The sequence below is a fragment of the Colossoma macropomum genome, unplaced genomic scaffold (genome assembly GCF_904425465.1).
Source record: "Colossoma macropomum unplaced genomic scaffold, Colossoma_macropomum, whole genome shotgun sequence".
NCBI lineage: Eukaryota > Metazoa > Chordata > Actinopteri > Characiformes > Serrasalmidae > Colossoma > Colossoma macropomum.
In genome coordinates, this window is record NW_023495254.1 from 223,218 (window position 1) to 237,947 (window position 14,730).

The 14,730-nt window shown below is 39.9% G+C and overlaps 1 protein-coding gene across 2 annotated transcripts in view; it reads right to left on the reverse strand.

Moving 5' to 3' along the window:
* Positions 1-1,812: 1,812 nt before the first annotated feature.
* tnrc6c1 (trinucleotide repeat containing adaptor 6C1) overlaps positions 1,813-14,730 on the reverse strand; it is a 95,523-nt gene continuing 82,605 nt past the window's right edge. The window contains exons 19-22 of one of the 2 annotated variants that reach the window (XM_036561522.1): positions 9,385-9,600; positions 7,755-7,825; positions 7,517-7,656; positions 1,813-7,408 (exon numbers count right to left, since the gene is read on the reverse strand). In XM_036561522.1, coding sequence (XP_036417415.1) covers positions 7,012-7,408; positions 7,517-7,656; positions 7,755-7,825; positions 9,385-9,600 — 824 coding nt within the window. In that variant the 3' untranslated portion in view covers positions 1,813-7,011. The remainder of the gene's footprint in view (positions 7,409-7,516; positions 7,657-7,754; positions 7,826-9,384; positions 9,601-14,730) is intronic. The other variant, XM_036561523.1, reaches the window with a different exon arrangement.

Below are 14,730 nucleotides of genomic sequence, written 5' to 3' on the forward strand. Positions count from 1 at the left end.
TGAATGGACTAAAAGAAACAATCCAGACTGACTGGAAAAAGGTCTGTTTCCATTGAAAGTAAAGTCACCATTTTAGAGATACAAGGTTTTGTTCTGACAGCATATATAGATATATGTAGAGATAGATAGATAGATAGATAGATAGATAGATAGATAGATAGATAGATAGATAATTGCATAACTCTTTGTTTTTGGAGATGATGGTGATACTTTCTGACAGTGTCTTCAAAGCATTTAAATATCTGCAGTTCTGTATTTGTAGCAAAATATAATCCACATCTTACAGCCAAGAAAAAATGCAATTTATTAATAGTTTGAAAGAAGCTCCATCGTTTCATGAAACATTTTTCGGTGCATGTCATCAACAATCACATTCTATGAGGAAAGAGAAATAGAGAGAAAAAACATTTAAAAGCCACTGACATATTAAAATCTCAGTACAGACATTTTTCCTTAATATTTTAAATCAAAAGGCAAAAAGCAACCCTGTCCCTCTACCCCACCCGGACCCTAATGAACACACACACACACACACACACACACACACACACACACACACACACACACACACACACACACAAACAGAAAGAGAAAGAAAGAGATAAACACAGACACCCTTGTCACGGGCTACAAAAACCCACAGTGCTTTAGAATGAGACGCTCATTGGTTTAGGAATACACAGCATGGCGAAGTACTGTAATATAAGGTTAATAAGAAATGCAGATAGGAATACGTTTGGGCGGGACAGGTGGGGGGAGGAGTTACGTAACAATGGAAGGACACAGAATCCCCAAACAAACCCCATGAGAGATGGGCTACAGGGGTCTTTAATACCCCAACACCCGACTTGTGCATAGATCATGATCCTTATAAACCAGCTATCTTTCAATCCTTCAAATCGATGTAGAAAGAAATGCTTTTATACATTTTTCCTTAAAGGGGAATTCCACCAAAGTTCCAAAAGTTCTGCCTAATTAAATGGTTGAGATGTAAACAAAGTCGTTCAGAGTGGTTTGATGTGAAATGCTTCGTTATGCAGAAACTAGAGTCAGTTTTCACAGTGGTGGTGATAGGAACCAGACGTCTGAAGAGTTTAATGCCTCATAGAAAGTTTTTAAATGGAAACGCTGCCTGATGCCTGAGACGTTGTTTCACGACGGTTTTGAAAAGGCTTTGGGCTTAAATGTAGTTCCATTCATTCATGGTAGAGGGGTACATGTAGGGCGTTGTGAGGCAAAATAGTCCCCAGAGACCTTTTTCCCCAGATTGACCATCAACAACATCACATAATAACTCAGAAGACACGTGTAGGTTCACTGGTGATATTCTATAATAAACAATATGGCTATTACACACAAATATCAGAAATCAGAGTCAGCAAGTTTCTCTTCAGTGAACCACTTCACATCAGACCACGCTGAATGACTCTGTTCACGTCTCAAGTCTGAATTACGCAGAAATTTTAAAAAATCCCCTTTAAGTAATACCCGCCACGAGAGAGAATGACAGAAAGGAAAGAAATTGTAATGCACAATGCTCCTGATTTCAACAGGAAGGGACCTCATGTTAAGAAAATACAATAAAGATTAAAACATACAGCACTCGTATGTTATTTCACTGTCTTGAACAATCGATCATTATTTAAAATGTAAAGCAATTTTAATATATAGATTTATATATAAAGCACTCCATTTTTTAAAGTTCATTTAGAGTCCATTATTTGGTAAATATGTAACTGCTACGGATTTAGAAACAAGGTTTTTTTTTTTCTTCTGAAATCCATAACCTTCAGTGCTTAATTTTCTTAATCCTTTTTTTTTTCTCCTCATAAAAATGAACATTTAAAATGGCGTGGAGTTGGTACTCTGGAACCCTTGCCTTCCTGAGACATGATCCACTTTTTCACGTGTGTGCAAGATAGTGAGCAATTATATCTTTTTTCACAAAGGAAAAAACATACAGGCTTCAATAGTCCATGAAATCAACATTTGACAACATAGAAATTAAAAAAAAAAAATTAATATGACAACACTGATCGATCCCAGAGTTCTGCAAGTAGCACAATAATCTTCATTCTGTAAAGTGTTTGTTATTCGTGATGGAAGTATGTCCTTCGTTTTTTTTTTTTAATTTTTGTCATTTTTTGTTGTTTTTTTATTTGTTTTTTCCTGACATTCCCACAGTAATTTCCTCTTCCTTCTTCGGAAAAAATGAAATGCTTGTAAACTGTTGGTGGCCTTGCAAAAAACAAAAAAAAAGATACAGAAAAAAGCAAAAGGTAGGCACCTCTGAACTGAGCCTTGTAACAAACTAGGTCTCTAGATGGAGTTACAAGTCCCTCTAAACCAATCTATGGCCACATTTTTTTACATATATATTTTTTGTCCATTTTTAATTTTTTTTACCTTTGCGTTTTTTTTTGTTATAATCTGGAAAAAATGGTGCAATACTCATAATAATCCATTTTTGTTATGGAATATTCCACAATAAAAGCCACTACAAGGTAGATAATCATTACAGATATTTAAAAAAACACATTTTTTCCTCAATAAGTCCTTGAGTAAACATTAACACATGAATTGTCACCTCGTCCCTCAGTACTTTATTTCATGTTGTACGATTAGCTGAAAGAGGGGAGGCAGACACTCAGTGCAACGCTAGAAGCTAATAACGACAACAATACACGTCCGAATATATTTCTGACTACTGACTAGCGAAAAAACTAAAAATAAATGCAAAAAAAAAAGAAAAAAATTACTGAATTTAACCAAAAGTTGGGATCAAACCCGCTGTAACCACACACACGTTTGAACCTTTGAGCACATTCACTCTTCATACAGTACACACAGTCTTGTGCAAACACCCACACACAATAGATGTCATCTTGCGTTATTTTTTTTTTTCCTTTTTTTTAGCTCGTTTTGAACCGTTATCAAAAAAGCTTGGAAGTGTATGAATGACAAAAAAGATTACAAAAAGTTTCACATTACATTATTGGCGCTTCTTTTGATTCAAGTATTTGTATTTCTTTCATTTTGTCTAATTGATATGTTTATACTTTTTTTTTTTGTATCTGGGTACGTACAGAAAGACGTAAGGGGGGGGAGGCTGATTTAGGCCTGGGAGCGTACGTTAAGGGAAATTAAGTGTAGAGATAAAACCAGTTATATACATACATAGGCTTACAAATGTGCATGTATATCAACCAGCGTGTGCATATTCTACCCAGGACCTTGGAGAAAAGATTGGATCCCACACCCCCCCCGGCACACCCCCCAAAACAAGTCCTGTGATTGATCGCTCGTATTCTACGCTCAGGTTGGCGAGTTGGGTGCTTTAGAATAATCCAGTTTGTCCGTAGTGGTGGCTGGATGCTTGTTGGCGAGCTGCAAACAGACGGAGAGGCTTTCTGGATCATGCAGCAGCTTGGTGTTCATGGGGATTCGTCAGTCGACCCCACAGTAGGATGTTCCTTTGACAGTCTGGTGGCTTCGAGTACAGCTTTAAAGCAAGGCAGTTGGAAGAAAATAGAAAACCCAAAAACAAACAAACAGGCAATAGTGATTGTTACTAGTGTCACTCGAGTCTGACGAAAAACACAAAGCTTCAGAAGTCTTCAGGGCGTTTTTGCCAATTTTAAGACTTGGTACCAACTGACATGCAGCAACCCTCGTCCTCCTGAAGCAGAGGGGCCCCACCTGGGCCCACATCTGTGAAAATATTTCGCCCCTGGACAGAATTGAATACCATCAGTTCAGCATTCGTCCTGCCGACTGCTGCTTTGGGGCGTTAAAAAAAAGGCTTGCAGAGAGAAGCACTTCAGCCAAAGATTGAAGAGTGTACTACAGGTTCATATGAAAAGTAACAGATTTAAAAAGAAAAAAAAACTTTTTTTTTCCTTTTTGGTTTAAAAGATGATGTACCCGATGTGAACCATCTACAGTGCACCAAAGCATTCTGGAATAATCCCTGTTTTAGTTCTCAGCAGTCCGTCCAGGTCTTTCTTTTTGTTACCTGGGACAAGGTGCTACCTGTCCTTCTCGATTTCTTGATTTCAGCCTGCATTCTACCTCTCCATCTCCAAATGTACAACAAATATACGGAGCCAAGGTTCCATGGACATCTGATTATGTGGTGGAGGCGACCATGAGATTAAATTAAAGCGATAAGAGACATCTGGCATCCTCCTGAAGACGAACTAAGGTGGGATTTCTGTGAGCCTGCCCTGAGACTGCGTGTACAGACAGTGTAAGAGCGTAAACGATAAGGGCCTGATGATTAATGGACTCACGTAAACAGGAAGCTGCCTGCTCAGAGAGGAAAAGTGGACATCTAAGAGGACGAGAAGAGAGTGGTGGGGTTCGTATTTCGATGGCTGTGACCATGCGCCTCTCGGTCAGTCTTTGCATAGAAGAAGAGAGCGGCGTCTCCGTTTATCATTTGCTTTTATTACTGTTACGTTGAGAGGCGGCGTGGAAATTACAGTCGCGCTTCGTCTTCAGCACCAGGGAGAGTGTAGCCTTGCAGGACAGCGCGAGAACGTGAAGGACAGAGGGGAGGTCAATGTGAAGAGGGTGAGATGGAGGATGAGGAGAAAAAGAAGAAGGCAGGCTGAGATCTCCACCCAGTTCCTCGTTCCAGTAGGGTTTGCCCCTAAATCTCAGTCCATCTATAAGAGAACCATTAAAAAAAAACAACAAAAAAAAAAACCCAAACCCATCATAAAACTTCATTCTAGATCGGACTCTAGATCGTTCGAGATCAGCATGACCGGCTGACCGGGAACGGTTGCAAAATGTAAGCGTCTCTTACTCTCACTCTTACGAGTGTTCCTGCATATGTGCAGTGAAAGGGGCTGGTGAGAGCAGCTACCGTTAAAGACCACTGCATGGACACACATATACACACAAAAAAGCGCAAAATATCATCATCAACAATAACAGCAACAGCAATGTTGACAAAAATAACAACACTGGCAATTCCAGTAAAATAAAAACAACCAATGACTGAAAATAATAATAAGGTCTTGTCCACCACTTCCAGCTAAAGTGATCTTTGCATGAGAAGAAAGTTTTTAGAGAGTGGAGTTGGAGGTCGGGTGCTGGCGCAGTAGTACTGAAGGGCCAGTTCAGTTCAGTTTTTTCTTTCTTTCTTTTTTTTTTTTTTTTTTTAATGAAGTAGCTGCGCTATAAGCTCTAGCGCACAGCAGATAGGCACTCAGTGGCCATTTTTCATCCAGGAAGGCGGGGTTTCAGGCCCCGCAGGATCCGTCACGACATTGACGAGACGACACGTCTAGCGTCTCCAGACAAAAGGCTAAACATTTTGGAGTTACTGTAACAGTGATATTTACTTTGATATATAATAATATCTCAAAATGAATGCTTTAGTATCAGTCTTGCTTTTTTTTGTTTTTTTTCTTCTTCTTCAAACTACCCTTCATTTGCTACCATTTATAAAGATCCATCCAAGTCTGTAGACTATGGAGGGACAAATAAAATAATAATAATAAAAAAAAAGAAAACCATTTAGAGTTTAAAAAAACAGCATGGAGAAGCCGTAGATTGCTTTTTTTCATTGCTTTTTTTTCAGTTTCGTCTCTCCATGTGTAATTTTGTTGGCATTGAAGAAGGTCAAAGCCTGACGCTCTTGCTAAGTGCTATGATAAACCACACTTTCTTTCGTTCTTTAAACCAGTCTCTTTGTTCTACTCTTTTGTACCAAATACAACATAAAATGCACCTTGTCTACTGGGTTACGATAAACACCTATTATTTGGTTTGAAGCCCGTGTCCCCCTGTAGTCACTCCGCTTGTTTGCGCATGTGTGTGTTTTGAGGAAGTGCTAGTGACGATTTCACTAAGGGCTCACACACACAACACAAAAAAAAGCTCCTCCTCCTTTTTTTAAAGTCCCGCTCTTGCGATGTGGGAGGAGAAAAGTTTTTTTTTGTTTTTTGTCCCAACCCCACCCAAACTTAAAAAATAAAACTTCACCAGCATTAATAAGCACTGCGTAAAGATGGACGGAAGAGTCTGTGGCATATTGCACGTCAGACAATCATGAACTAGGGCTTCTCCTCCTTTTTTTTTTCCAGGTTCCAAAGTTTGAGGTCATTCATGGAGCTGATAGAGGAGTAAAGGAAATGTAACCATCTGGTTCTGCGCGGTGCATGTTGAAGTGTTCTGAAGACAGTGGTTAATAATATGGCACACATATGCCGGGCAACTGTTCCCTCAGCCTGTTCTGAAGCACCGGCCGCGGGTCCGATCCTTAGATAACTTCGCGGACGGACGGGCCTGGAGGAGAGGGCGAGTGCGTGTGAGGTCAAACGTGTAACTTTCCTCTCGTCTCCGCTGGCTCAAAAATAAGTACAAAAGTGCAATCCCCAGAGTAAGCCCAGAGCGACTGTGGTAGAGGGGGCTGGTAAGCAGTTAAGGCTAAAAGTTTAGTGCTGTTCAAACAGACGAATAAAAAGCAATGGATCCAATCTAAAGGGAAAAGGGCCAATCGGAATGATGCGTTTCTTTGGGGGAGGGGCTTGTACACTGTTTGCTCGGGAGCAGGGCTAGTGCCAGGGGACTCTCAAAAATGGCAGCTTGTCTCGTTTTGTAGTAAAATACACTTTCAGTTTATCAGAGAAAGTCTAGTAAAGGTTCTCTTTCCTTTTGTTTATAGCAACTGGGTACTTCTCTCTTCTCCAAAAGTCTTACACAGAATACTGTAACCATACAGAAAAAAATAACACAAATGAAATGATGTAAAATAAGGAGGAGAAGAGGAAGAAGGTCAGCAGCCTTTTACGCTTTTTAAGTGTTGCCTCAACCTCCTGTCTCTTGGTTCACAGTTCCACTGATGCTGATTATCGCCACGATTTGATTTGCTTGGTTTTTGCTCCTGTGTGGATCTTTTTTTTTGTTTGTTTGTTTTCTTCAAGTCTTTCTTTAAATTTCCTGTTTTTTTATTTTCAATAAACTCCGTATCTCTCCTCCTCGAGGATTGGCCTGTCTCTACATGGACTCTCCACTCAGCAGGTCTCCAGGAAGCAGCGTGTTGATTGGCGTCGGGCTGCCCACCACTCGGCCATCCTCCGAGCTGGGCGGCCCCCACAGGCTGGAGTACTGCTGGACTCCGCCCCACAGCAGCTCGCTGCCCGCCTTGGCCCCGCTCCCGGCTCCTCCCCCAGCGCCCCCTCCTCCTCCTCCTCCTCCTCCCAGACTGCTACTGTTCCAGTGGCCAATGGGGTGCGAGGTGCCAGCCGCTCCGCCCCCCAGCCGCGTCTGATTGGTGCCCGGGTTGGCCTGCCAGCTGGTGGTGGGCGTGAGGGACTGACCCTGTGCAAAGAAACGGTTCACCTCCTCCTCTCCAGCAAATTCCGCAAGGATAGTGGTGTTGCCCAGCACACACCTGCAACACAGGAAGGTGAAATCAGGCAGGTCATAACACCCTTTGTTGATTTATAAAGTTCTATCGATCAAACATCTGCTGGATAAGAATAAGGAAGGTGAGACATACATGTGCAGGGATTTCTGGGCTTTGGCAGCCTCGTCCTTGGAGCTGTAGCGCACCACAGCGTTTCCCTGCGTCAGGTTGAGGTGGAATGTAATGAGGGGGCCGTGCTGCATACACAGCGTCCGCAGTGTAGAACCATCAATCTAGGAGATACACGCACACACAAAAGCACGTTTAAAGCGGATAAAATTAGACTTTTTCTTTCCAGAAAGCACTGTGAGTCTGTTCTGTGCTGCTGTACCTGTGGTGTGAGGTTCCGCAGTACCAGCCAGCTACTGGTCCTAGTGGAGCTGTCCGTACTCCATGTAGTACCTTTAAAACGAACACCGTTAAATGTGAAATTCTCCATGTTTTTGGAAATCTGTTAAGACTTTATAAGCCTGGCTTAACCAGACAGTAGCTAGGTTTCCATCCACATACAGTTTTAATGCAGAAGTTACATAATTCCCTAACTTTTGCACAGGCCGCATCTTACATTTCATACTATAATTATAATATGTTAAATTCAGCAAATGAACAGTAATTGTACATTAAAATGCACAGAAGTGTGTTCTCTGTAGAGGATGTGTTCAATTATTTTCACTAAGAAAATCAACAAAACATCATTTGACTGCCTAAACTGTACATGTGTTTCCTCATCTCATCATGAACTCTAAATTGGTAACTGTAATCTGGATAATTTCAGTTATTGAGTTAAGGCTGAGGCATGTTTGAAGCCATTCTAAAATGAATGACACACATACCACTGCACGCATCAAATACATTACTAATTCATCACGTTTTTGCTGTTTAATAAAAACAAGTCAAGGCTGTCGTACAGTGATTTCTTCCTGCTTCACGTTGTGTTAGAACCACTACAACGCACTGCTTCTCATGGCTTACTATTAGTAGAGTATCACAAACCATACACACATAAACATACATAAAACCCCTGAGCTCAACGAAAGTTCAGTGGGTATTATCACACATTATTGTCACCAAATCTACTGCATTCTATCTGCATACTTCAACAAGGTTCATATTTTGGTTCAATGTCAAACAGGGTATTATCTTCTGCTTTGGGAACCGAACTTCAAGTATAAACACACCCTAAGGCTGCAAAATTAGTAAGGCCATAATTAAGTCAATACTTGAAAGCTAGCAAAATAACAAATTGCTACCTAGACAAAAACTTCTCAGCAGTTCATCTGCTTTTCTTTTGCTGAACTAATAATGAACAACTGTTTTTTGTTACATTGTCTGTGTGGCTGACCACAGAGCTTCAGACAGGAAGGCCAACCAATAGTGTACTTCTCCTCGCCAAATTGAGGGCAGCATGAGAAAGCCAGACACAGACAGCCTGAGCAATACTAATTACTAATTATGCTACTGATGTACTTCCCTCAGTTGGTGAAGAGGTGCCCACACCCATATTTCCAACCGTTGTTGTTTTCAGTGGCTTTAACACTTAACTAAAGGGTGTAAGGTGTTTCATCCTGGGGTGCTCTAGTTTCAGCCTCTGAAACTCCGCCCACAGAGGTACACACAGACTCACATGTACTGTTCTCTACCACAGCCACAAGTTCCTAGAACTCTGACTTATTAAGCTCTAACTGGCTTTCTGCACTTCAGTTACACTGACTGGACATTCACACTTCAGTTACCTTGTGATTGGCTATCAGTACTCTTGGTTACACTATGGTTATCAAGGTTCAGTAACACTCTGATTGGATATTAGCACTTCTGTTACACTCTGATTGGATATCAGCACCTCAGTTACACTGTGACTGGCAATTCAACTACATTCTTATTGGCGATCCACGCTTCTGTTAGCTGTCTGACTAACTTGCGTTGATCATGTTTACATTATACAGTATTATACAGCTTAGTACCTGAGGAGTATGAGCTGCTCCAGCCAGGCACCAGGCCCAGGCTATTTCCTCCCCAGGTGGAGGAGGGCTTGGTGTTGGTGAGACCTGGCGGGGGCCGTGTGGGGGCCGTGGTGTTCCGCGGACCCTGAGGAACCTTCCAGAGCTCGTGGGACAGGGAGGCCTGGGTGTGGGAGATGGGACCCGGGGACCAGGTGGACTTCATATCTGACAGTTTACCTGCAGAGCAGATGTGAGCAGTCACAAGAGTGAAACTACCGACGAAAGCTAGGGGTGCACGATTGGAATCAGTCAGATTAACGTCTGATACAGTCGACAAACAGTTAGCCAATTTTTTTTATTTGAGCCGACCTGTGTTGTTCTGTGACATCAATAATGTGAGCCAGTGGAACACGTGCTGCATTCAAATGCTGCTGCAAGATTATGTCAAAAATATCAGTTGTAAAATATTTTAAGCGTGTGAAGAGGGCGTGTAAATTATGTGAGTCTGTCGCCCACATAACCCTCCAACTCGCATGATGTATATCAGTGCATTCAGCTAGCCTGCAAAACACTTCAGATAAAGATCAGACAAAGATTACTGTATATGTTGCCTGTTACTTTCAGTAACACAAACAGTACTATGCAAAAAGCAACCATTTATCTCAGTAGTAAATGTGTTTGTACCTGTTAAAAGTATTTCAATACAAACAGGGATGCAAAAAATCCCATAATATTTTGATAGTTAATTATTCGTGTGAATTAATCAACTAATAATGATTAATCGGCTTAGATATGGCCTCTAAATGTGAAGAGCTGTATCAATAAAATGTTTGCCGATGTTCTAACAAACTGAGTTATTGTTAAACAAGCAAAACTACCACCATGGGAAAAACACAGTGCTTTGTTTGACCTACAGTTAATAATGAAAAAGATAAAAATAAATGATGTAGTAAATAGATTCAGTCTTTAGCTCTTCAGAGCGCAGCGTAATTTAAGCTGCTATTTCATTAGAAGAACTCTGTGTGAACAGTTTTCCATGACGAGCAGGTATAATTTTTTCATGTGTTTACAAAATTAGATGTATTTTAAGCTAAATAATCAGTTATATATAGTCTACGTTCACATTACAAGCCTCATTTCTCAAATCCGTTTTTTCGCTCAAATCCGATCTTTCTGACAAGTTGGTTCACACTTGTTTAGGTATGTGATTCAAATCTGTCATTAATGTGAACGAACCGGCGTCCTGAAATGACCCGCATGAACACATCCTACTCAGTAACGTCACGTGAATGAATCACGTGAGTCATCAGCACAAACTAACGAGCAGAACGAGCTTCGCTGAGAAGATAATTAACTCTGATCAGCTCTCAGCTTCATTATTAGAGCGAGACGAAGGAGAAAAAGGTGAGATGTGTTGCTTTTCCACCGTTTACAGGCTTCAACTTCCATCTGGCGCTGTTGCCATGGTAACGCTGAATGATGGCGCACGCACAGTGAAAAAAAACACGAATTCCGATCTGAGCGTCAAGTTAAGGTTGCATGGCCACGAATCGGATACGTATCCGATCTAGGACCACATATGAAAGTGGCTCAGGTCAGATTTGAAAAGATCAGATTTGTGTGTCCACACAGCCCTGAAAACATCAGATCTGAGTCACATCAGGGCAAAAAAACGGATTTGTGCCACTTCAGCCTGGTGATGTGAAAACAGCCATAATTAGCTGGCTAATACTAATGTTAACTCCCTTAAGGCTGGAAATCACTTTGAAAGTATAAACGTAAACAAAATATTTGTTGACATTTTTTTTGTCAATATTATTGATAATCAAATAATAAGTCAAATAATTGTTTCAGCCCTAAATACAAATAAAAAAATAAGGTAAAAAGATACAAGAATGTCTTGTTTTTTCAAAAAAAGGTTGGTTTTTGGACTTCACCTTCACCAGCCATCGCATGGATTTGTTCAAATCCACCACCAACACACCTGATGTCAGAGAACGTAATCTACTTGTTTCAACTGCTTGAGCCAAATTAAGCATAAATTGAGAACTATAATTAATACTGGGCAGTCATGAGGACAGGTTTGGAAATGGTTAAAGGAGCACACGCATAAAATCAATATTTCCTGTAATAACTATCTGTATTATGTTCAGCTTTTTAAATATCAGTTTCTCAGGTGCCTAAAACCTTTGCATATATACACACACAAAAACAAAAAACAATCCCTTCTGTTGGCCAATTTCTCTGAAAAGAATCAGAATTCACATCAAAATTCTTGATTGATGCACCCCTGACAAAAGCATCCAAAGCATGTGAACAACTGACAAAACAAGTCGTAAAAACGCTGATAGAGCGAGTGATAGGGCACTTCCTGTGTTTAACACTTCTGAGTTAAACACAGTAATTTGTGGGTTGGAAGGGTTTTTCACAGCAAAGGAAGAAATTACCGTAGACAGGAGGAGCACAAGGTCACAAATTATTTCTGTTCACAATAATCCCCCTTATCAGTCAACAAACTGCACGCAGCTGGTTGGTGATCATGCCACACACAGAGACACTACCCCACTAACACTGGGGAATGTGAGGGTGAATATAGGTAGGGCACAATTCTAGAGGGAAAGGGGTACACTGCACACCGAACTGGACAGAATTTAGGGCTGCAACTAATGATGATTGCTAAAAATCAATGAACATATCGACTGCTGTTTGACAGAGCTGAGCTATATGATGATGTTTTCATGACATTTTGTTTTCGTGGTAACTGTGGTCATGATACTCTTTTCTGAGTATATGATGAGTGTGGTCAGAACTTCCAGAGCAGTGAACAACTGCATGGATCATAAAGAAGACAGTAAAAACAATTATAGAGAGCCTGTAATCAACAAGTGTATATGTATTATCGTGAATAATATGGCTGGGATTCAGTCGCAGGCAAAAGCCAAAGGTGAGCACAGTAGATCATCACAGCCTTGGTATTATTCACAATAACACAGGACCTCACGTGTTCTATTGTTTTTATACAACAGTTCTGCAAAGTAAAGTACTAAATAATGTAGTAAAGCAGACCCCTCTGCAACTCCTTCTGCCAAAAAGTATCACCCTCTTTTGCTACAGAGCCATAAAACTTTTTGTTCCAGCCAGTCTGTAAAGCATTTCACAGCCCATCTTGTTCGCTGAATTGTATTCTTTTTTTTCTGGTTAACTCCTGCTTGTTTGGTTGTTGCGTCGTCACGGCTGCTAATCAAAAAGCTCACTTTGGATCAATAACAGAGAATCAGATGTTGACCTGACCAAATAGGTCAAATATTATCTTACAGAAGCTATCTACTGTATCCATTTTCTGTTTTTGTATATCGCTGTTGTCAGAACAAAACCTCGTATCTCCAAAATGATAACTTTACAGGAGAAGGGAAAAAACCTTCTTTACTTTTAATGTAAGTCAATGGAACCAGACTTTTTTCCCAAGTCACTTTCAGCCGTTTCTTTTGGCCCATTCTTTATGAAATTTACACACAATGTAAAGGGCAACAGGCATATTCCAATTATGTCAAAAAATGAAAAACGACAAAGTTAGAGACGCAAGGTTTTCTTCCAACAGCAGAGATATGTAACTTTTAGCTACAGCGTATAGCAAGTTGTAACTTAGCAACCAGTGTTCGGCAGATATACAATAGTTATGAAAAAAACACGCTGTTATCAGAACACCATGGGTAGAGCTCTTCTCAACCAATTAGAAAGGGCCGTCAGAACTAAACTGCATAGTAATAGCCCATTAGTACACCTTTATTTTGCCAATTATTTAATTTGTCCTCCTTTTCCTTGTTGTAAAGCTTAAAACACTGACTTTATAGAAACATATTTTGTATGCATTTTGTGTGTTATGATTTGTTCACAACCCATTGAAAAACTATACATAACATTTATCTTGTGGACTGTGTGGATCATATTCACATTATAAAGAATTATAAAATAAATTATAAATGAAACAATAGAAGTCATATGGCCCCCTACACTTCCTGTAGTGTATTCCAGTCTGTCAGAATGTCTGTATGGATCATCCATTTGGAAATCCACGTAAAGTCTTGTCACATTCATCGTTGTTCACCTTGGTAACTGTTGCAGCCCTAATGTGACAGCTACAAAGCAGTCTCAGAGAACAGAGCCCACTTCTTTAGGCTTCGTGCAACAAAGGAAGTGGTGACTGTGACTGCAGGGTGGGAGAGGGAGTATAGGTGGGGGTTGTGGCTGTGGTTAAGAGGGCATTCTGGGTAGCTGTACCTGTGTCCTCTGTCTCAGGTGAAGACAGACTAAAAGAGCTAGTGTAACCACTGACTGGCCAATCGCTGGCAGGAGGCACAGCCTCGCTCTGAGAGGAAGTTGGGGAGGAGCCTATAAAGTGTCCCAAAAAATAAAGCAGGCAAGAATACGAGGGCAGGGGGAAGGGGGGAAACAAAAAGAAGGCAGTAAATATAAAAGTGGTGCTGAAGTTTACGTTCTGTTAGAAATAGTGTAATGAACTGGTTAGTGGGGCTGGGTATCAGTCAGAATATACCGATACCAAAAACGATACAGTACCTTGACTTTGATTACTTTGAGTACTTCTTTCCATAATCTTTTTTTACAAGCAAATAAATTATATAAAAACATTTCATCTTTATACCCGCATAAAAACGCATACTCAGTTTTACAAAAAGCCATATCTTTTAGGGGGTTTCTCTGTTATACTTTAACATTGTTAATGTCATTGTTAATTTTTACATCAGTTTGTTTTCATAGTTTACAAAAAAAACTTTCTAGAAAAGTTCCATTCATGTTATTAACATGCTTATTAACCAATCAGCAGTCTAGATTTTGGAAGAAGCCTGCTTATTGGATCATAAGACTGACTACTTGGGTACTAAAATTTGTTTTCTGAATGTCATAGATTTTGGTAATTCCCTCAAATTAAAAAATAATAATTTTGATACACAGCCCTACTGGTTGGTGTTTCTAGCATCTGAAAGATGATGTGAATCAACCCCCAAAACTGTAAACTTTTTAAACAATAACTTTTATAATATTTGATTTGATTTCTTCTTTTATCTTAAGCTTCTGCATTTTAACACAAAAAAATCATTGTAAATTATTTATATATATATATAATATATATATATATATATATATATATATATACGAAAGCATTCAAATTCATAACATTTGGATATGCCAATCAGCCCGAAGTCAAGCATATCAAATGAAAACTTCATAACTGTCTAAGTTTTAATTATACAGGGAGGTCTAAAAGTCTGACCACATTCAAAATCTGGGATTTTTTTTCATTTAAACCTAAAAAAAAACATAAGTTTTACAAAATAACAAACTTAAATT